We start from the raw sequence: 22,426 nt of genomic DNA, 5'->3' as shown, positions 1-22,426 counted from the left end.
GGACTTTTCGAGATTTTGCACATATATGGGTATCGAGTCAGATGTTCCCGATCGATTCGATTAAATTTTCGATTGCGGTTTTTATTCTCGATTCAACTCCATGAATATAGATTTAATAGAAATACTATATTAATAAAAAAGAACAGTGAACAGCAGTTAACAAGTGGGTAATTAATAAAACGAAAATAAAAGCCACAACACTATCGTTGTCGTCTTGCTTGCGAAATCTAAAATGCTTCCATACATCTGACTTTTTATGTGAAGGTGGCATCAACATCGATGAAGCACCAGAAACCGCCATTTTAAGCAATAAATGAATGAATGACAGGCTCGCTTTTTGGTTACATCGCGCAAGGCAAAAAAGGGTGATATCTAGTGAAGAAGACTAGTAATTAGATTGTTAATCTTACGTTAAATGTTTGCGGGAATCATTATGAAAGAATTGCTTTAGCCGAGTTGCACATAATGGTTCATTTTATTTATGTTTCAACATTAGAGATGCAATACATTTTTGTATTATATTAAATGAAAAAGAACTGAGAAAGACTTTGAGTGCAGAGCAAATATAACATAGAAGACGACTGCAACTTTACAACTTGGCGAATTTTGCCTACACTCTAAGAAAGGATATTAATTCTAACACGTTTTGTTTTGTGTTATCCTATTTAAGACGTGTTAATCTAACACATTATGTGTCATTTCATTTTGATTTTATGTTCAAATAAATTAAAATGACAACACAAGATGTGTTAAAACAACACAAAGTGTGTTGTTCCAAAAATAACACGGATGTGTTCCTTAACTAGATACAAGATGTTTTTTTTTTATTTGATTTATATGCATTCATTTAATAGTTTAAATTATATGTCCTATTTATTAATTATTCCTCATCTGTGGGGATCCAAAAATATTCAACCACTTTTCTGTTTCTCCTTGAAAAAGCAGAATCATGGGAATCTGCCATTGGTGACAGCTCACTAAAGTGGGTCGGTCCAGTGTCCCTTCCAACTCGAGGTGCAGCAACCCTAAACATGGTTCTGATGAGCAGATAAAACAAGTTAAGATGGTCAGGGTAGTAATCAAAGTTTAGTATTGGTAATGCATACCTTCCTGAGCTCCTGTCTGAATCCTCACTGCTGAGATCAGGTTTGGAAATGTACACAGGGTCTCCTTCCTATTAAGTTCATATGTTTAGTAAATAAAAGTGATGTTTTTATGTAAAAAAAAATGTGGTTAATTGAGAGAGAAACAAAATATTACAGAGAAGTTTCTTGGCGTGCCATCTTGATTTTTGAGAATCTTAACCCTCTGGTCGCTCTCAGTCATGCATAGGAAGTAGCTCTTGATATTAGCTTGGCACTGAAACAAGATATAAAGGTTATTACTGTATGTGTCATTCACAGCTGGGTTGCCGGTAACTTACTGTAGATTTAAATTTATGTTATTTACTGGCAAGAGTTTGTTCAAAGTTAAATAAATTTGAAATATCTTTATCTTTACAGAATGAAACTATACAATAACAGCCTCATGCAAAGCATTCTGGGAACCAAAAATCATCATCAACCTTTTTCTGTTTTTTGCTTCAGATTTTGTTTCCCAGAATGTTTTGCTTGATGTTTTTTTTTTTTAGTTTTACTCTGTAAAGACAAAGACTTGTAACATAAATTCAAATCTACGGTAAGTAGATTTATCTATAGCAGAATAAAAGTTTTTGTTTACATCATATATGTGTGTAAACTGTGTAAAATAAACATGTATAAATAAATGCAAACACATGCATGTATATATTTAAGAAACGTTTACATGTGTATATGCATTTGTATATTTATGTATAATTTATATATAATTACTAAATATATAAAAAAATCTTAAAATTATACATGCATGTGTGCATATTTATATATATATATATATATATATATATATATATATATATATATATATATATATATATATATATATATATATATATATATAATTATATAATTATTATACACAATTCACACACATATATGATGTAAACAAAAACTTTTATTCTGCTATAGATTAATCGCAATTAATCGTTATGCATCCCTGTCATTCACGCTAAAAAATTATAAATTATTTTCAACCCAGCTTTGGGACATAAAGGAATAAAGCCAGACCTTGGGTTAAATTAACCCAGAAAATGATTAATTTTAACCCAACAATGTGTTAAAACAACCCAGCAAAGATTAAATTACAACCCCACGGGGTGGGCTCGTCCCTTTTTGACCCAAATTGTTTGCTTTAATTGAGAAAGTGAACAAAGAGATGGTTCACCCAAAAATTAAAATTCTGTCATTACAATGTTTATTTCTTCTTTGTCATTCCACAAAAGCATACACACTTTAAAAAAGTTGGGTCATTTTCAATTCATGGTTGGTTCAAAAAGGGACAGATTCAACAGCTGGGTTATAAATGAACATATGCTGGGTTAATCTGACCCATGGTTGGGTCAAAAATTGACATTTTCTGGGTTAATTTAATCCAGTAGAGCTCTGGCAGTTGATGTTACGCAGCCTAAACTGGCCGGAAATTGAGCGCTGTAGTGTTGGTATTGATAGTGGTTGAACAATAATTTGAAACCAGACTGTACCTTAAAAACCGTACTACTGTATTTCAACATGTTGTATAAGGGATCAATGTTTAATAGTAACCCTGAAATGACATGAAAAACTTGGAAAATAACTGGGCTGATATACATTAAAAGGCATTATAGGGATCTGTTATGTTTCATCTATTATGTTTTGGATGTATATGTCAATATCTGTTGAATTAAAGTGAACTATGTTGCCATGTAACCCCTGCTGGCGCCATTTATTTTATATTCACTCCCGGCTGTCCTTTCCTGCCAGTTTGGTGGTGTAAACAGAATGAGTCATGGATATCCGGAACTCTATGGCTGGGTTTTTCCCTTTTGGACTGAGCCAACTAGGGGTTAAATATTGTAAATTATTATAATATTACATAAATGTCTTCCTGTACCATTCATGCCTTAGTATTGCTGTATAGATTTTGACCTTTCTTAATAAAATTTCCACTTTTTCCAACTTTTTTCGTTTGCGAATAAAGAAAATGGTAACTAACATGATGTTTGGTGAACTTTCCCCCGAGCCAAGAGGACTTACGGCTTTGGTCTGCCTCTGAGACTTGAGTTCTTCCTGGGCCCTGATGATTTCAGCCAGATTCTGGTGTTTCTCTCTCCAAGAAAGACACTCTCTGGTGCGATCTTCTCTTTCTCGCTCTGCAAGTTTTCGTTCCTGCTCGGCATCTTGCTGGGCTTTATTGGCTCTCTCGCATTGTTCCTCAGCGAGCAGAGCTCTGCGTCTGGAGTTCACCTCCCTACGGAGAAGCAGAACAACAGTGACGGGCATCAATGAGCCACACTCTTATCATATGTTTTATTTTTACATTATAATGACCCAGCAAATGAATGATGTCGAGTTAAATGCAATGAGGCATCCCTAATGCATTTTCCAAGATAAATGGCTTTACTATATATGACTTTGAGCTCACTTTTCCATTATCTTCACATTTTCCTCCGTCAGCTCCTTCAGTTTGTGCCGTAATGTGTTTCTTTCATCTTCCAGTACTCTGTTTTCTTCCAGAAGAACCTGTTTATCACCTGACACTCTGTCTAGTTTAATCTTGGTCTCAAAGTAATTCTTTTCAGTTTGCGTTAAAAGCATCTGGACATTGGTGTGCTGTGGATGAAAAGATGCAGATGAATTCAATGCTTTTTTGCATTTTGCATGCATACTTCATTGTGATTTTGTGTGTACCTCTTTCTTTAGCTGTTGTAGTTCTTCACTAAGCCGTGTTGTGTCGGATGTTACAAGTTCTTTCTCCTGTTTGCTGTCCAGAGCCCGGACCTCTGCTAGAGCCCTGCTCTTATCGGCCTCTGCTCGAGCCCTGTCAGCTTCCTCAGCCGCCCTGGAGCAAAGTGTCGCCCTCTGCTGGCTGAGATGCAACTTTTGTTTCAGCTGATATTAAAACAAAGACACAAAAGCAAACATTGACATTATTATTGACAAACATTATTTACCCCTACTTCCGCTTTTTAAGAATCAGGTTGTTGTTGGGCTGTACGGTTCAAATCTTTGTTGCTTAATAGGTTCATGTAAAGTTATGTTAAAAATGTGTTTTGAGTTAAAAACTTTGAATGATAAGAAACGGCAAGTAATTAATTTAAGCTATCAAAATCGGGGGTAAATAAGTAGCATTCTCTGCTCTCACACGCGCTGGCGAGTGGGGCGTGTCCACGTGACGCAGAAACCACTCCCACTCACGGGAAATCTGCACGTCTTTCTAACTGGTGCAGCCCTTTTTGAGTGGAGGGGTGGTGAAAGTGATGTACACCTTCAAATTAATATAACTCTGGCATTTTTTGGTCTAGAAGCCTAATTTTGGTCTTGTTTTAAAGAAGACACTTAAAAGTTTTTACAGAAGTGTCTGGAGGTGAATTTTTTATAGTTTACATTTATTTATAATAATAAAAAAAATGAAATATAGTATTATTTTATACAAACAATTATCAAAAAACTGATGTTTGTGTTGGGTTGCTGTGAGGTTTTCTGCATACTCTTGTCACAAATGAATAAATACAGTTACTGCATTTACTGCTAAAAAGTTTTGAAGTATGAAAACTACATACTTTGACCTTTCCAACAATATATAGTTTGTCGTTATAGATTTACATTTACATGAAAAATATTAAAGTAAACTTAGGTGTCCCGCTCACGGGAAAGCTGCCCGTCTTTTTTTGAATTTCAAATGATGCAACCTGAATAGATGCTCACCATTGTGTTAGGGGCGGGGCCAGGCTCTGTGGCTCCAGTGCGTCATCGAGCCACTGTATCAGCCCCGCACAAATAATCCTGAACACAGAATGTAAAAAATGTTAAAGGGGCGGTTCACACATCGCTTCTTTTGCACAATCTAGTTCGTTATTTCAAATGTAGGTGCACGGTATGCGCGCTCATAACAGAAGCGACATGGTCGATGCACTCATTTTTTTCCAGGCATGTCTGCATCGAGTTAAAAACATCTCAACTTTTCAGAATGCCGCAATCGCACCGCAGGTCATGTGATAAGAACCAACCAACGGTCGCGTTTTAGGGGTGGTTTTTAGATGCGAAATGTGAACCGCCCCAACCTCTAACTTCCTGGAAAAAACAAGTGTGTCGCGACCGCGTTGCTTCCGTTATGAGCGCGCATACCGCGCTACATTTGAAATAACAAACTTGAGCGCGCAAAAGACATGATATGTGAACCGCCCCTAATTCCACAATTCAGTACTACATAGTTCTTTCAGAAATACATTTCTAACATTTATCATTTGTTTTAGAAACAATTATCTGAAATGACTTTATACTGACTTTTTAAAGGTAAGAAAGAAATGGTTCTCTTGACTGAAAGGTGCTCTGGGGAACCCAAAATAGTTCTTCTTTGGCATCTCTGTGACAAACCTTTTATAATATCTTTATTTTAAAAGTGTAGTCTACTATCCTGCATATGTCTATGGTGGACACCTCTTTAACTTGCGCCTGGAGGTCCTGGTTGAGGTTCTTGAGGTTCCTCATGGTGAACTCGTTTTCTGTTCTCATCATGATCCTTTCCATGTGTATTTCGTTGGACAAGTATTTGTTCTCCTTTTTCAGATCTTCACATTCCTGAACAACACAGATATGTTTGTTTAGTGACAATGAGAGTGACAGAGGACTCGGTTTGTCATGGTAAAGTGTGTTAGAAATTATAGCTGAAATAAAGCCATTAATAAAATCTTTTTTTTTTACAAGTTTGCCAGACACTCTCATAATCTGCTATTGGTCATAAAGGTAGCCCACCTTAAAATCTCGCTATCGGCTGAGCCAATGTCGATATCAGATGAAAGCAATGTTAAAAGCGCCACAGACTTTACAGTACAAAAAATCAAACTACAAAAAATGGCTTAAAATGGCGAGTGGCAATAAAGGTGCTATAAATGTTTCACTGGTGTCTTTTCACATCCCAGACAACAGACAACTCCAGATCCGCTAAATTCGGCCTTTATCCGGTGCAGATCTGTCCTGGTGTAGTTTGCTGTCTAAAGTATGTCAAGGTCTAGATGTTCAAAATGTTATGTTAGTATACTAAGCCCATGTTAATAAGGCCCGGATAAGGTTATGAATAATGTTTTATTACCTGTACGTTCTTTATGTTTTTCAAGTTGCCCACAGTAAGATATCACCTACCTTCCTCTTCCTCACCAGCTCCCCCTGCAGGTGGTTGATTTGTAGGAAAGATCCGCTAGCACTCAGTGCACTGACAGGTCTGACCGCACGCACGGGCCTTCGTGGAGGATGTGTGGGCTTCGAAACTCCTGAAACTCCTTTAATCTCCTCAATGCTCTCAAACCTGTTGCCTATATTGTTGCTGCTGTGAGAAAAGGATTTAAAGATGCCGCTGTCTGAACCAACACTCTTCAATGAAGTGAGAGTCTGAATCTCTCCATGAGAACTGGCTCTTAGAGCCATAATTTTCTTGGATGTCTAAATTTTGACCTGAATTGTAGTCTTGATATGATGTTGCTCCAGTCCCAGAGTCCCTTTGTGGGAGTCAGTGCACTTGGAGACACGTCAACATGCAGCCCAGGTCCATAATTTATGAGGAAATGTTACACCATCTCACTGAGAACAGAAACTCTATGCTAGCACAAGGATTGAAACACATCTCACCCCGTGACTAATTGCACCCTGGTGTCTTTCAGAAATTTGAAGTGAGCTGATCAGGGTTAACAGTATATTGGTAATGATGTCAAAGTAGAAGGTTAACAATAAATACAGTCGATGTTTACTTTTTTTTAATCCGTTTTTAAGCACTTTTTGCAACTCAGAATCCTGTCTTTCAATTCGGAAACCATGTAGAACATCGAACCTTTAGATTTTAAAGGGGCACTCCACTTTTTTTGAAAATATGCTCATTTTCCAGCTCCCCTAGAGTGAAACATTTGATTTTTGCCGTTTTAGAATCCATTCAGCCGATCTTGGGTCTGCTGCTAGCACTTTAAGCATAGCTTAGCATAATCCATTGAATCTGATTAGACCATTAGCATCACGCTCAAAAATGACCAAAGAGTTTCGATATTTTTCCTATATGGAAACTATAGGAACTATACTCTCATTCCGGTGTAATAATCAAGGACTTTGCTGCCGTACCATGGCTGCAGCAGGCGCAATGATATTACGCAGCGCCTGAAAATAGTCCCCTTGACTACTTTCAATAGCAGGGGCTATTTTCGGGACTCTTTGGTTATTTTTGAGCGTGATGCTAATGGTCTAATTGGATCAAATGCATTATGCTAAGCTATGCTTAAAGTGGTACCGCCAGACTCGGAGATCTGCTGAATGGATGTCAAAACGGTAAAAATCTAATTTTTTACTCTAGGGGAGATGGAAATTTTTTTCAAAAAAAGTGGAGTGTCCCTTTAACTTAGGATTTATAGGAAGTTTTTATAATATGGCCCTGGGTCCCTTGTTTCAAGTCTCTCAAAAACTACACAGTCGGAATAAAAGTGTCCATCTGTCACTGGGTCAGTAGCCTTTCAAAAAGGACATCTTTGCACCTGAAGAGTTCATATTAGTACCTCTTTTGTTACTAACAAGTAAATATTACAGTTTTTTACAATCACTTTGCTGCTGTTTTCGGAGCCTTGATGTCATTTTTCGCAGCTCTAGATACAAAACTCAAAACGGTAATCACTTGTAACACAGGCTGTCTAGTGTTCAAAACATTGCATTGTGCATTCACATCTTTAAAGACATCTTGCACTTGCACAATCATTGTTTCAAAACACAAATTTACTGTGAAATACCATGGAAACATAACTATAGATCACCCACACACAAGCAACTGATAGTTTCACTAAGTCATTGTTTGTACAATCATTAAATATTGTAGAACAAAATTGGTGATACAGATTTCATTATGGTACATGTAGAGCAAATACATATCTGTAAAAGTACTGCAGTAGTAGAGAGAATATGACAGACACATTGGAATCATTGAACAAAGTTTGTAATGTATTGATGAAAACACTACAGTACAATCACAACATAGGTCACATCATTTCACAATCTGCACTCAATCATCAGTAACAAGTTGGCAGAATTGGACAAGCAATTACAAGGGCCTGCATCTATACAGTACAGTGATAATTGGTTCATGCTCCATGCTTATTGGTTACAATGAACTTTCATGATTTTCAGTAAACATGGAAGATTCTTTGTCTGTTTCCATACAACTATTACGAATAATGCAACAGTTACTTATCATTTTGGGCAGTTGTATTGATTGATAGTTAGATCATTGTAAGAAAATGAATAGACACTTATTTGAAATGTGATGTGTGGATAGCCTTTTGAAACAGTAGTACTTTGATGTTAAGTTGTGTCATATTGAACATGTGATTTTGGTTGAATGAACAAATGATCCAAGTTTTATGTGTATTGAATCCATGCAATTGAGAAAAGAGTTAAGAGTTTTGAAAAATGTGCATTTTGATCTTTGGTTGTGAATTTTGTGTCTAGAGTTGTGAAAAATGACATCAATGTTCTGAAAATAGTAGCAAAGTGATTGTAAAAAACTGTAGTACCATCAAGCTAGTACCAAATGTATACACTGAAAAAAATTATTCATTGAATTTAATCATTTTTTTAAGGTAAGTGGTTGCAATCAATTTATTTAAGCTACATTTAAACAAAAAAGATTAGTAAAGTAAAATAAAATATAAAACTTTTGTTTAAATGTAGCTTAAATAAATTGATTGCAACCACTTACCTTAAAAAAATTGATTAAATTCAATGAATCATTTTTTTTTCAGTGTATAGACCGTTTCATCGGGCACACATGCGGTGACGCGATAAACGTCTGGTTCGAACGTTACTTCCGGTTTGAGTTTTTTTTTAATGGTCTGACTAGTTGCTAAACTGAACTCTTGAAAAAACCTTGTTGAAAATAACAAATGTCTTGGTTTCCTATGTAATCTACGTGTTGTTTATTTTGCTTGATATATAAATAAACTACGTTTAAAGTACTTTGTTGTTATTTATTCTTAGCAGAATTTACCAGAAGTTACGTGATGACCACGAAAGCAGCGTGTTTATGTTGTTACTGCTGAAACCGTCCATAGACAGTTTCATCAGATGTACGTGCGGTGACGCGATACACGTCTTGTCCGAACTTAACTTTCCGATTTTTGAGTTTTTTAATTGTCTGACTAGTTGCTAAACTGAACTCTTGAAAAAACCTTGTTGAAAATAACAAATGTTTTGGTTTCCTATGTAATCTACGTGTTGTTTATTTTGCTTGATATATAAATAAACTACGTTTAAAGTACTTTGTTGTTATTTATTCTTAGCAGAATTTACCAGAAGTTACGTGATGACCACAAAAGCCGCGTGTTTATGTTGTTACTGCTGAAACCGTCCATAGACAGTTTCATCGCATGTACGTGCGGTGACGCGATACACGTCTTGTCCGAACTTTACTTTCCGATTTTTGAGTTTTTTAATTGTCTGACTAGTTGCTAAACTGAACTCTTGAAAAAACCTTGTTGAAAATAACAAATGTTTTGGTTTCCTAGGTATCTACGTGTTGTTTATTTTGCTTGATATATAAATAAACTACGTTTAAAGTACTTTGTTGTTATTTATTCTTAGCAGAATTTACCAGAAGTTACGTGATGACCACAAAAGCCGCGTGTTTATGTTGTTACTGCTGAAACCGTCCAAGGACAGTTTCATCGCATGTACGTGCGGTGACGCGATACACGTCTTGTCCGAACTTTACTTTCCGATTTTTGAGTTTTTTAATTGTCTGACTAGTTGCTAAACTGAACTCTTGAAAAAACCTTGTTGAAAATAACAAATGTTTTGGTTTCCTAGGTATCTACGTGTTGTTTATTTTGCTTGATATATAAATAAACTACGTTTAAAGTACTTTGTTGTTATTTATTCTTAGCAGAATTTACCAGAAGTTACGTGATGACCACGAAAGCCGCGTAATTATGTTGTTACTGCTGAAACCGTCCATAGACAGTTTCATCGCATGTACGTGTGGTGACGCAATACACGTCTGGTCCGAACTTTACTTTCCGATTTTTTTGTTTTTTAATGGTCTGACTAGTTGCTAAACTGAACTCTTAAAAAAACCTTGTTGAAAATAACAAATGTTTTGGTTTCCTAGGTAATCTACGTGTTGTTTATTTTGCTTGATATATAAATAAACTACATTTAAAGTACTTTGTTTATTTATTCTTAGCAGAGTTTACCAGAAGTTACGTGATGACCACGAAAGCCGCTTGTTTATGTTGTTACTGCTGAAACCTTCTTTAAAAGGCAACTGTGGACCATTTTGTGCACAGTGCACACTTGTAAAGGATCTACTGGTATTAAAACTGATTCACTTTACTTCACAGAGCAATTAAGGAAACTCAAGCCCTTCTACTGTAGATGTATTATTTAAGCATGCAGAGCAAAGCAGCACAAAATTGTTAAGGTGCTACCGCACCAGTTGGCTCGTTTGTAATTTTGCTTGTATTAAAATGTTAGTGTCTTAACATTCCAATTTTATTAATAAAAATGATACAAAATAACCTTTTGTCATAGCTTATTTCCTGTCAGTAAAAGCTGCTTTGATAGTCAAGAATTGTTTTGGTTAGGCATTTAGAAATGAGACAATCAAATCTGTGAATCTGCAAAACAGGGCACAGGAAGCTTTGATAAACTTCCTGCAATTTTACTCATCATCCCTGCGGGTTCATTCAGGGAAGCATCGCAAGGCAATTTCTATGAGATAACTCCACATCTATCTCACTGTCCAGAGATTTTTCAATCGAATGCCAATTGATTGTTTGCTTTGAAAGTGACGTACTATTGAGCCTCTCGGTGTATTTAGCCTTCAGAATGTCACACAACACAGGAACATACGGCCTTCAGGAAGATGCAAGCCTTGCTCAGATGTCTTCTGTTTACGTCACTGAAGCTACACAATGGGCTAATAAAACAATTATTCGTCCTTATTAGTAAAAAGATTTAACACCACACAACACCTTATGGAGCTCAATTGGTAGAGCAGTGTGTGTAAGCATCACAAAGTTCATGGATTAGATTCCCAGGGAACACTGAATGTATAGCTTGAATGCACTGTAGGTTGCTTTGAATAAAAGTGTCAGCCGAATGCATAAATGTTAAGGAGGGTCTCATATAGCTGCCTGGATGTTGGATAGTTTTCTGATTGTCTATATGTATGATATATTGAACTGCTAACTGACATGACTGGGTGTACAGGCACAGGAAGTGAATGTTTTTGGTTGCCCTCTGCAGCTGTAATTGTCCTCTCTGTTAAGGTCTTTACCCAGATCATCCTCAGCCTCCTGTTTCCTATTTCCACAGGTCACCTTTTTGTAAGAAGGTGGAGTGAGTTCAAAACCGCGATCTTTTCTGCACCATCAGCCATATTAAGTGTGTTCAGACATCTGTACAGTTTTTGTGATGTTTAATGTTAGTACAGTGATGGCTAGAGTTTGGTTATCCTCGAGTCTACTGTTCTTATTATTTAATTGCACGCTCTGTTTAGATGTAAATCAAATCGAAGGTACAGTTTTGTCTTTTTAAATCTTTAATTGTGAATCTTTGCATTTTTGTGTAATGTTGTGTGTAAATTTTGTTTGTTGTTTTTAAGTTCCCACAGGTGATGGTATTTCTGGAGTTTTGCTCGTCCTAACCAAGGATAAGAAGTACAGTTTTAATGCCACAATGGCCAAAGATGCATGCAATGCTATTAAAATGAGAATCGCTACAAAGGCTGAAGTTGAGACAGCAAACCAACATGGCTTACAGACATGCAGGTAAAGGAATAAAACATATTTTACTCTAATATAGCTGTTGCCATATAGGACATTTAAAAATGCACTCTAAACGTTTTTGGGGATATCTTCAATTTAGCTTTGGTTCAAAAAAGGATGACCCAAAGTTAACATACGCTTGGTTGCTTTAACCTATTGTTGGTTAATTTAACCCAATGGGCTGGGTTTGTCATTTTTAACCCAGCGTTGGGCTGAAAACCTAGCAATTTTACACAATGATGAAGTTGTATTTGTTAAGTTTGCTAAACGCATAACATAAATTAATTATGAGTGTTTGTCACATTTATTTATTTCAACCAATGCAATTGTTAATGTTAATTTAATCAATGTGCAAATGTTCACTGTCAACTAATGTTAAAATTTACAACTTTTGATTTTAAATATTTATTAGTTAATTCTGAAATTAATATGAACCAGAAGTAATAAATGCTTAAATGTATTATTCATTGTTAGCATGTTAGCTATAGCATTGACTGCATCATTAATCATCAACCTTTACAGCATAACATTTTAAGTTTAAAGGTTAACATTAAATAATTAAAGTTGTTCCTATTAAGTATTAAATATTTATGTTTCTTTGCTTTCATAATGTTTAAATCCTGTAACATTTTGTTGTTGATTTAAAATTTGAATAACATATTTTTAATGTGGTCGTTTTAAATTATATTATATAAAATTACATAAAATCTTTGTAAAATGCATTTGTCTTTCTCTTATCCAAGATTATACTATCTTTTTTTGCAGGTTTGGCTGGGTTGAAGAGCAAATTGCAGTTATTCCTCGAACAGAGAGACACCAAAGCTGTGGTAGTAACAATCTGGGCGTTACTGTATGGAGAGCTGACATCAGCAAATTGTTTGATGTTTATTGTTTTAAGCCATCAGGTATCTATATTTATAGTATTTTTATTATATGTTCTTAGGAAATATAGATTAAGTGTATGTGAAATTACATAATGAAAACTGAAATGTATGCAATTGATAGAAAATATTACATTTTTGGACTAATACATTATGTTAACAAATTCTGAAAGCTATAAGTTAAAAAAATGTATATCAAAGTACTTTGTCCATGCTTTATTAGATTAAAATAAACCTTTCACAATATACCTCAGGTCCTGAAACAACAACATCAAGAATGCTTGAACCTACAACAGAAGGGGGCAGAACCTCACCAACCCACCATTCTTCTACCACATCAGTTGATCCGTTAACCATTCATACTAGCTCTTCTCCTGTCACATCTCTTCCTCCCTACTCATCCCCACCATCCTTTTCCTCTCCATTCAACACTTCCTCAACAATTATTCTTTCCAGCATTAATGAAACTTCCCAGGCAACAACAAGCACCCAGGTTCACTCGACTCCCAGAACCTTGACCAAATTCTCGACCTCACACCCCTCATCTTCCTTTCATTCATCTACTAATACTGTTTATCAGCATACTTCAACTCCAACAGGCCGACATGATCTGTCTCAGACTGGTAGACCTAACATACCTTCCAGTAGAGGTTAGGATTTAAAACAGTAAATTACCTCTTTACAACTTCACTCATTGATCGGTTTATCAAACTCTTTCATTGTTTTTATATTTTAGCAGTTCCCAAAACAGTTGCTATCGTTTCTGTTGTGCTACTACTGTTATTAGCAGCTTCGGGTGCAGCTTGGTATCTCAAAATTAAGTTTTCTATAAGCAAAGGTAGTTGTAAGATGTAGTAGCGTAAACTTCAGTGACTGGTGTTTGTGCTGTGTTTCTCTTTAGTAAAAGAGGACAACAATTTCCATCCTGGACCAGAATGGGGCCAAAACACATTACTGAAACTGAAATGTGGAGACACATTAGGAACAGACATTGCACGCAAGAACAGACGAGGAAAGACAACAACAACAGGAACTGTGACAACATTATCCTTCAGATGGAAGAAGATCCAGACTTAGACGATTCACCATAACCTTTACGAAAATTAACTATGGTTTTACTACAGTTAAAACAAAAAAACATGGTTACTATAGTAAAACTATGGTAACTACAAAATAACCATGGTTTTACTACAGTTAAAACAAAAAAAACATGGTAACTGTAGTAAAACCATGGTAACTACAAAATAACCATGGTTTTGACAACCATGGTTCTCAAAAACCATAGTTTAACTATGGTTAGTGTAGTAAAACCATGGTTTTGCTTATAATACACCAAATGGTTACTACACTTTTACCACAATAAAACCATGGTTATTTTTTTAAGAACTGTGAGGGAGCTGTACATGAGTTATATATGGTTTATTTTGTTATTTTGCTATTCATTTAATTTGGTTTTAAATAACCCTTTTAAAATGGTGTAAATACTCATTGTATTGTCTATCTTTCATCATAGTACACTTTTTAACATTTTATCATTGAACATTTTTGGCTGTTTTGCCATATAAGTCATTAAAACGAGTATTTATAACACATCTATGTAAAAAAGTGAAAAATAAGGAAATAAAAATCAATAAAGATGAGCGTGAGTTAACTCACTCTGTAGGCCACTATCAAAGTTCAATTTATGGCTTTCCCTTTAAGCGTACGCATGACGTCACCACAGCGCGTCAGTGTTACTTGTTATCCTGTTCTTTTCATCTCGAAATTTGTCTGGATCAAACAAATGTCAGCAGGTATGTATATCTATATATTTGTCTTTTATTGATTCCATGTACATTATGCGGAGCTGTTGTGCAAATATCGAGCTCTCTTGTATTTATTTGCGTTAAGACATTACGTTTTGCTATCCAAGCTAGCAGTATGAAGATTGTTGTTCGTTCGATGTTTAGAGATTTTCTCTGTATAAAATATGGTTTTCTTTTTGAAACAAAGTGTGTTTAGATTATATCTGTGCATCTTTTTTGTCTAGTTGGTATGTTTAATAAATCGCAATGGAGCGAACAGACCAATGCAGTCAAATAAACACCTGTTCAGTTCGAAAGTATAAAGGAACATTTATGATATTATTTCAGTGATTATTTCAATGAAAGAATGGTTAGCTTAAACTAGTAGCTACTATTAATTACAATAACCACCAGAGAACTTCATCCATATGTTTAAACGATATGCACATTTTAGATGTTTTGAATAACCTACCGAATAGTAAACATTACTGTAGGGTGATTTCTGACAATCATCTCAATGTCAAATAGTGTCCTAATGTAATGTACTTGAATTCACTCTATTTTAAAGTAGCTTTATTTCTTGTTTGTTTGGTCTTAATATGCTTCTCTACCACTTCAGGCCTGTGGTCACATTAATTATTGTTTCACTTTTGTAAATGTCTAGCTAGCTGAAAACATAATTTTCCAGTAGGACTGCAAGAGATACCAAATTTGTCAAAATATCACACATGCTTTGCAATAACTTAATGAATTAATACTTAAAAAAAAAAAAAAAATATATATATATATATATATATATATATATATATATATATATATATATATATATATATATATATATATATATATATATATATATATATATATATATATATATATATATATATATATAATGCTCAGTTAAAGTTTTAGATTGATGCAGATAACAGAGGAACAGGCTAGACAGCAAAGTGATGCTTTCTTTTCGTGGAAAGAATATTATATATATACATACACACACTATTCGTGTTTTTTAAGATATTATAATTTTAATTGACTGTACAAACTTAAAGCATTATTGCATCAAATTTTTTTCCAATATTGTGCAGCTCTATTTTGCATTCTCAGTGTTTGAGGTTTACGAGTTGTATAACTTTATGAGGTGTAGTGTTTATTTAAAGGAAAACACCACCTTTTTTATATTTTACTATATTCTTAATTCAACTTAGACGAATTAATACATCCCTATCTTTATTCAATGCGTGCACTTAATCTTTGTACAGCGCGTCATGAATGTGTTAGCATTTAGCATAGCCCCATTCATTCCTTAGGATCCAAACAGGGATGAATTTAGAAGCCACCAAACACTTCCATGTTTCCCTATTTTAAGACTGTTACATGAGTAGTTACACGAGTAAGTATGGTGGCACAAAATAAAACGTATAAAAAAATTAGAACTGTATTTTATGATGGAAGAGCATTTAGTTTGCAGCACTTTGACCTTGGGCGTGGTAATATTGACGGAAGTTTAAGCAAGAGAGGTAGCAGTCAGGAGTGATGATGTTACTGCGCGTCAAGGTCGAAGTGCTGCAAACTAAGTGTTCTTTCTCCATACAATATACTTCTAATTTTTTATCCATTTAAAAAATCACCACGTTTTATTTTGTGCCACCATACTTACTCGTGTAACTACTCGTGTCTTTAAATAGGGAAAACATGGAAGTGTTTTGGTGGCTTCTAAATTCATCTCTGTTTGGATCCTAAGGAATGAATGGGGCTAGGCTAAATGCTAACACAACATGCTGTACAAAGATTAAGTGTACGCCTTGAAAGAGATAGGTATTTATTCATTCATCTTAAGTTGAGGTAAGAACACAATAACATATTAAAAAACGGTGGTGCTTTCCTGTGCTGTGAAGGTGCTACCATTTTTTTTAAAGGTGCAATGTAAAACTTTTAGTGACCTCTAGTGTTGACCTTTTAGTGACCAAAGGCTCTGTTCCCAGCTCCCCTCTCCTTATCGAAACCATAGACTGTAAAAAAAAGATTGACGACGTTCCTTCACTTCCTTCCATTGTAATGAGTTGAAGCAAAAAAAATGTCTGACCATGGGCGCTGCAGGGCATGCACAGAAGGAATTGTCTATGGAGCCAGAGGCGGAGCTGCAGTATCAAACTTCCGCCCAATCGCTCACATGCCCAATTCAACCACTCCAATCATAACGACACGTTCCGTTTATATAGCATCAAATTACTGTCTAAAATTAAACTTATCACAAAAATGACAATTAAACATATCAGCGTGATAACAAATACCTTAAAGGACCAAAACAATCTTTAGGAAAATTTTATTGGAATTGTAAATTTTTTTGCTTGCATTGAGAGGGTGCGGTTTATGACTTGTACTGCAGCCAGCCACCAGGGGGCAATCAAAGAGCCAGCGGCTTCACTTTTCAAGTGTATGAGGCACACCCGATCGAAACGCATATTGAAGCTACAGTAGCTGCCATGAGACAGAAACTTCATCATTTGAGACAACGTTGTGCCAAATGCGATCTATAGGACATTTTTTCCGTTTAGGGCCATGGCAGCATGTAAGGGGACCTGCTGTGTGTATGTAGATAAAAACAGATAATTCTAAGGTAATAAAAACAATACAGTTTATTATGTAAGGTCTTTATTCACCACTGATAATATAGTTATGTATATTATATTGCAATTCTGTCAAGAGATCCTTCTAAAAGCCCTACATTGCATCTTTAAATAATATTGTTCACTGTTTTTATTCTAAAACACCAAATAGTCTGTGTGAGGCTCTTAAAGGATTAGTCAATTTAAAAAAAAAAACTGAATAATTTACTCACCACCATATCATTCAAAATGTTGATGTCTTTCTTTGTTCCAGAAGAAAGTATGTTTTTTGAGGAAAACATTCCAGGACTTTTCTCGTTTTAATGGACCTAAATGGACACCAGCGCGTTTTAATGCAGTTTAGAATTGCAGTTTCAGCAAAGTTTCAAAGGACTCTAAATGATCCCAAACGAGGCATAAGGGTCTTATCTAGCGAAATGATTGTCATTTTTGACAAGAAAAGTAAAAATATGCACTTTTAAACCACAACTTCTCGTCTATCTCCGGTCCTGTGACGCGCCAGCGTGACCTCACATAATTGTGTAATGATGACGTGAAAAGGTCACGTGTTACATATATGAATTGCACATTTGCGGATCATTTTAAACAATAAACTGACACAAAGACATTAAATAGTATCATTCCACATACAACAACGTCAGAACGGTCCTCTTTCTCCACACTTGTAAACACTGGAGCGTAGTTTCGATACGTCATATGTGACCCTTTGACGTGATGACGTATTGTGCGAGGTCGCGCTGGCGCGCACATGACCGGAGATTGACGAGAAGGTGTGATTTAAAGGTGCATATTTTTCTTGTCAAGAATGATAGTCTTTTTGCTGGATGGGACCCTTGTGCCTCGTTTGGGATCCTTTGATTCCTTTGGGGCTCCGCTGAAACTGCAATTTTAAGTGTTACGTGTTGGGGTCCATTAAAGTCCATTAAAATGAGAAAAATCATGGAATGTTTTCCTCTAAAAACATAATTTCTTCTCGACTGAACAAAGAAAGACATCAACATTTTGGGTGACATGGTGGTGAGTAAACTATTTTTTTATCCTAGTCCCAGACTAAAATGCATGTTTGAGATGCCTTATTTTATAAACAACTTGCACTGACGTATCATAACATATATCACTGCCAATGTTTTGCCTCAATATGTACACCAGTATTGTTTTTTGTAAGGTATGTGTTTGTAAAAACTGCTTAAATGGCCTAGTCCTGGATTAATCTAAACCCTGTTCCGGGAAACCGCCCCATAGTGCCCCAATTTAAAAGCTTCACTTTAAAAGACATTTAATAACCATTTGGATTAGTTTTTGATGGATGGATGTGCTAAAAATGGGGCACTATCCCTCTGTCTTTCTAAAGGATCTTCAGCAGTGAATGAGGTCTAGAGTTGGAATCGAGTAGTCCTCCGTGTGGACCTGAGATGGGCCAGCAGTTTTCTGGCCAGGCAGTGAGCAGACTGCCTGAGAAACTGATCAAACATGTTGGGCTAATGAGAGACAGCGGCTACCTTACTTATGACGAATTCTTGGGTCGTGTGGCAGAACTCAATGACGTGTAAGGAAGTTGTTTGGCTAAATCATTACAGGGAAACAGTCATGGGATGTAAATATGATCAAATTTTTTTTTTTTTTGCAGAACTGCAAAACTATCTCCTGGCCAAAAGAAACATCTTCTGTTTGAAGTACAGCCTGGATCTGATGCAACAGCTTTATGGAAGGTTGCTGTGAGAATAGTGTGCACCAAGGTGAGATTATTGATTAGACTGGAAAATGTGTGCATGTGGAATGTATTCAGTGTTAAAGGATAAGTCCATTTTCTTAAAAGTCCAGATGGTTTGCTCACCACCATGTCATCCAGAATGTTGGTGTCTTTCTTTGTTCAGTCGAGAAGCTTTTTTTTAAAGTAAAACGTTCCAGGATTTTTCTAATTTTAATGGACTTTAATGGACCCCAACACTTAACTCAACACTTAATAGTTTTTTTAACGGAGTTTTAAAGGACTATAAACGATCCCAAGCGAGGCATAAGGGTCTCATCTAGCGAAACAATTGTCCTTTTTGACAAGAAACATAAAAAATATGCACTTTTAAACCACAACTTCTCATCTATCTCCAGTCCTGTGGTGCGCCAGTGCGACCTCACGTAATTGCGTAGTGACGTGACATATATGAAACACACATTTGCTGACTATTTAAAACAATAAACTGACACAAAGACATTAATTAGTATCATTTGATATACAACAACGTCGGAATGGTCCTCTTTCTCCACACTTGTAAACACTGGGGCGTAGTTTCGCATACATCATCCGTGACCTCTTGACGTGATGACGTATTGCATGAGTTCGCCCTGGCACGTCACAGGATCAGAGATAGACGAGAAGTTGTGGTTTAAAAGTGCATATTTTTTATTTTTCTTGTCAAAAATGAAAATCGATTTGCTAGATAAGACCCTTATGGCTCGTTTGAGATCGTTTAGAGTCCTTTAAAACTCCGTTGAAAAAAACTGTTACGTGTTGAGTTAAGTGTTAATTGTTGGTGTCTAATAAAGTCCATTAAAATGAGAAAAATCCTGCAATGTTTTCCTCAAAAAACATTATTTCTTCTCGACTGAACAAAGAAAGACATCAACATTTTGGATGACATGGTGGTGAGTAAATTCTCTGGATTCTCTTTTTTTCAAGAAAATTGACTAATCCTTTAAAGGCGGGAGTGCGTGATTTTTGAAAATTTTTCAAAATTTTTGAAGTCGGGTTGACTTCCAAAACACACTTGTAGCCAATCAGCAGTAAGTGACCTGGGTTGCGTGTGGGGTGGGTCTATCAAAAGAAGGTCCAGATTCTATTGGTGTAGGGGCGTGTTTGTTTAGGTGATTTCAAATGTCAACATTGGCTTTGAGAGATCATGCACCCCGCCTTTAAATACATACATTTTTTTAAATTGTGGCATGTGTAATACGTGACCCTCCCTGTAAAAACCCAGTTAAAGTAATATTTTGTGATTTACTGTTTTCTGCATAAAATCATCCTACATGATCTAAACAACATTTTGTGCGTAGAACCATACACATCACATTTGTACTGCATTTCACTTTGTAAAAACTCAATTGCCCCTTAATACCTTTGTGTTAACTATACCAAACAGATTTATATTTGTCCAGGGTGTGATTGATGACCATTACTGCTATTTCTGTGTACTTGTAGATTAACAAAGAGGATGGAATGGTGGAGGCCTCACGCATTATGAACCTCTACCAGTTTCTCCAGCTCTACAAAGACATCACCAGTCAGGCAGCTGAATCCTTGGCTGTGGCCGCAGAGGGATCTTCTGAACAGCTGTCATCAGAAGATAACTGCCAGGCCAGCATGTGGATGGGCAGGTAATGCGGCAGCTTTAGTTAAATTACCATGCACAGTGAATGATTCATAATTTCACATGCTGTGTTCTGTAATAGGGTAAAACAGTTAACCGATGAAGAGGAATGCTGTATCTGTATGGATGGGAAGGCAGACCTCATTCTGCCTTGTGCACACAGCTTCTGTCAGAAGTGTATTGACAAGTGGTAAGAATCTGATGATTTAATTTAATTTAATTGAGGTTACACTTTGAGAGATGTGTTTACGATTTCTTCCTTTGCTTTACATAGGAGCGGTCAAAGCAGAAATTGCCCCGTCTGTCGTATTCAGGTGACTGCCGCCAATGAGTCTTGGGTCATGTCGGACGCTCCCACAGAGGAAGATATAGCTGGATACATTCTCAATCTTGCAGATGAAGCCGGTCACCCGCACAGACCTTAAAATCCGACTGTTGCTTCCCACTGACGACTACGTGACCCACTGTAAATAGTAATTTCACAGGGTGACTATGAGTCTAAGTATGTATTGCACTTTATAGTGTCATTCACTGAATGCAATAACTGCTGAATATTTTTTTAATTTAAAAGATTTTTTAGGTTAATGCAATATAATTTGTCATCTAATCGGTTTGCATACTGTGAACTTATGAAGATAAATGCTAGACAACATGTAGCTTTAGAACTTAATTGCCTTTCATTCTCGTTAATCTTGCGGTTTTATGTCATTTGTGAAGTATTGCACCTAATAGTGTCTGTTTCATTAAGGCCTTGTATTTCCTGAAGCAGTATGAGCACGTGTAACAGTTTAATGATATTAACTCCAAAATTCACTTGGACATGATTTGGTCACAATACTGTACAGCATGTTTGCATTCATAATTATTCAGTGATTGGTTGGACATGAGCTCTTAACTTTTGTGTAACTGCAATCGTTTCATATGGATCTAAATTCCTTAGTTTAAAAATTAAGCTGTTTATCTCATACCTGTATTGCATTTGAGAGTTTAGGAAATGTAATTGTATCATAAAAATGTGTATATATTGATCTAAATTTATATAAAAGTTGTATTAGAGTTTATTAACGTGTAATGCAATTTATCAAGATGAACTAAACAAATTTTAAACTTAAGTATAATTTGTGTAACATTCTCACAGATTAATAGAGATTGGGTGACTGAATATAAAGTTTTATCAGCGGTAAAGAAACCGGTTTCTGTTATAGTGTTGTTTGAAGAAGAGCTGTTTGAGATGCTCAATGCTCTTGAGTTTGTTTTTGTCTATATAAATCTGATAATAAAGTACATTAAATATATTTTTATTTGTTAACTTGTAACACTTCATGTTTGAAACTTGTATCTACACTGCAGAAATGACTTTTTTGCTTGGTGGTTTTGTCTTGTTTAAAGTGCAAGTGTCTAAAAATTCTTGAATCAAAATGAATTTTCTTAATAAGCAAAATAACATAATATAACTCAAAAATATAAATTTTAACCCCTTAATGGCGCAAATACCCTTTGAGTGGAGGGGTGAAAATGTGATTATACACCTTCAAATGAATATAACACTGGCATTTTTTGGTCTAGAAGCGTAATCTTGGTCTTGTTTTAAAGACATTTTGGGGGTCACAGAAGTGTCAAGAGGTGAAAATATTAAATAAATAAATTGTTATAGCAGTTAACATTTATTTTAATAAATAAAAATAATTCCATAACATATTAATTTTATAAATAAAATTATAAAAATGTAAATATTTCAAAAAATTCATAATCCAAACATGAAGCCATAAATCTTAAGTAGTTCTGATCAAAATTTCAAGTTAACGTCACAAAAAATGAGGTTTGTGTCACACTATTAGTAGTTTTACCAACAACGGCCACTAGG

At 35.5% G+C, this 22,426-nt stretch overlaps 3 protein-coding genes across 4 annotated transcripts; 2 read left to right on the top strand and 1 right to left on the bottom strand.

Moving 5' to 3' along the window:
• Positions 1-43: 43 nt before the first annotated feature.
• Positions 44-6,536, bottom strand: LOC129419813 (uncharacterized). Its single transcript, XM_055175000.2, has 8 exons — positions 6,255-6,536; positions 5,553-5,693; positions 3,804-4,004; positions 3,538-3,725; positions 3,150-3,363; positions 1,261-1,359; positions 1,107-1,174; positions 44-1,037 (listed from the first exon to the last, which is right to left on the bottom strand). The coding sequence occupies exons 1-8, from the start codon at positions 6,534-6,536 to the stop codon at positions 881-883; spliced, it is 1,350 nt and encodes a 449-aa protein (XP_055030975.2). The 3' UTR covers positions 44-880.
• A 3,863-nt stretch (positions 6,537-10,399) lies between these two features.
• lyve1b (lymphatic vessel endothelial hyaluronic receptor 1b) lies at positions 10,400-14,308 on the top strand. Its single transcript, XM_073853654.1, has 6 exons — positions 10,400-11,655; positions 11,743-11,908; positions 12,671-12,810; positions 13,041-13,436; positions 13,523-13,607; positions 13,691-14,308. The coding sequence occupies exons 1-6, from the start codon at positions 11,553-11,555 to the stop codon at positions 13,875-13,877; spliced, it is 1,077 nt and encodes a 358-aa protein (XP_073709755.1). The 5' UTR covers positions 10,400-11,552; the 3' UTR covers positions 13,878-14,308.
• Positions 14,309-14,439: 131 nt separating this feature from the next.
• On the top strand, positions 14,440-21,853 carry rnf141 (ring finger protein 141). 2 transcript variants are annotated; one of them, XM_055174749.2, is made up of 6 exons: positions 14,440-14,579; positions 18,552-18,746; positions 18,828-18,936; positions 20,394-20,569; positions 20,645-20,752; positions 20,837-21,853. In XM_055174749.2, exons 2-6 carry the CDS (start codon positions 18,613-18,615, stop codon positions 20,985-20,987), a joined length of 678 nt encoding a protein of 225 aa, XP_055030724.2. In that variant the 5' UTR covers positions 14,440-14,579; positions 18,552-18,612; the 3' UTR covers positions 20,988-21,853. The 2 variants fall into 2 exon arrangements, with proteins under 2 accessions (XP_055030724.2, XP_073709756.1); XM_073853655.1 differs by having other exon boundaries at positions 14,480-14,571.
• The last annotated feature ends 573 nt before the right edge of the window (positions 21,854-22,426 follow it).

The sequence above is a fragment of the Misgurnus anguillicaudatus genome, chromosome 15 (assembly GCF_027580225.2).
Source record: "Misgurnus anguillicaudatus chromosome 15, ASM2758022v2, whole genome shotgun sequence".
In the NCBI taxonomy this organism is placed as follows: domain Eukaryota; kingdom Metazoa; phylum Chordata; class Actinopteri; order Cypriniformes; family Cobitidae; genus Misgurnus; species Misgurnus anguillicaudatus.
The sequence above is the reverse complement of the archived record's forward strand: the minus strand, read 5'-3'. Positions and strand labels throughout refer to the sequence as shown.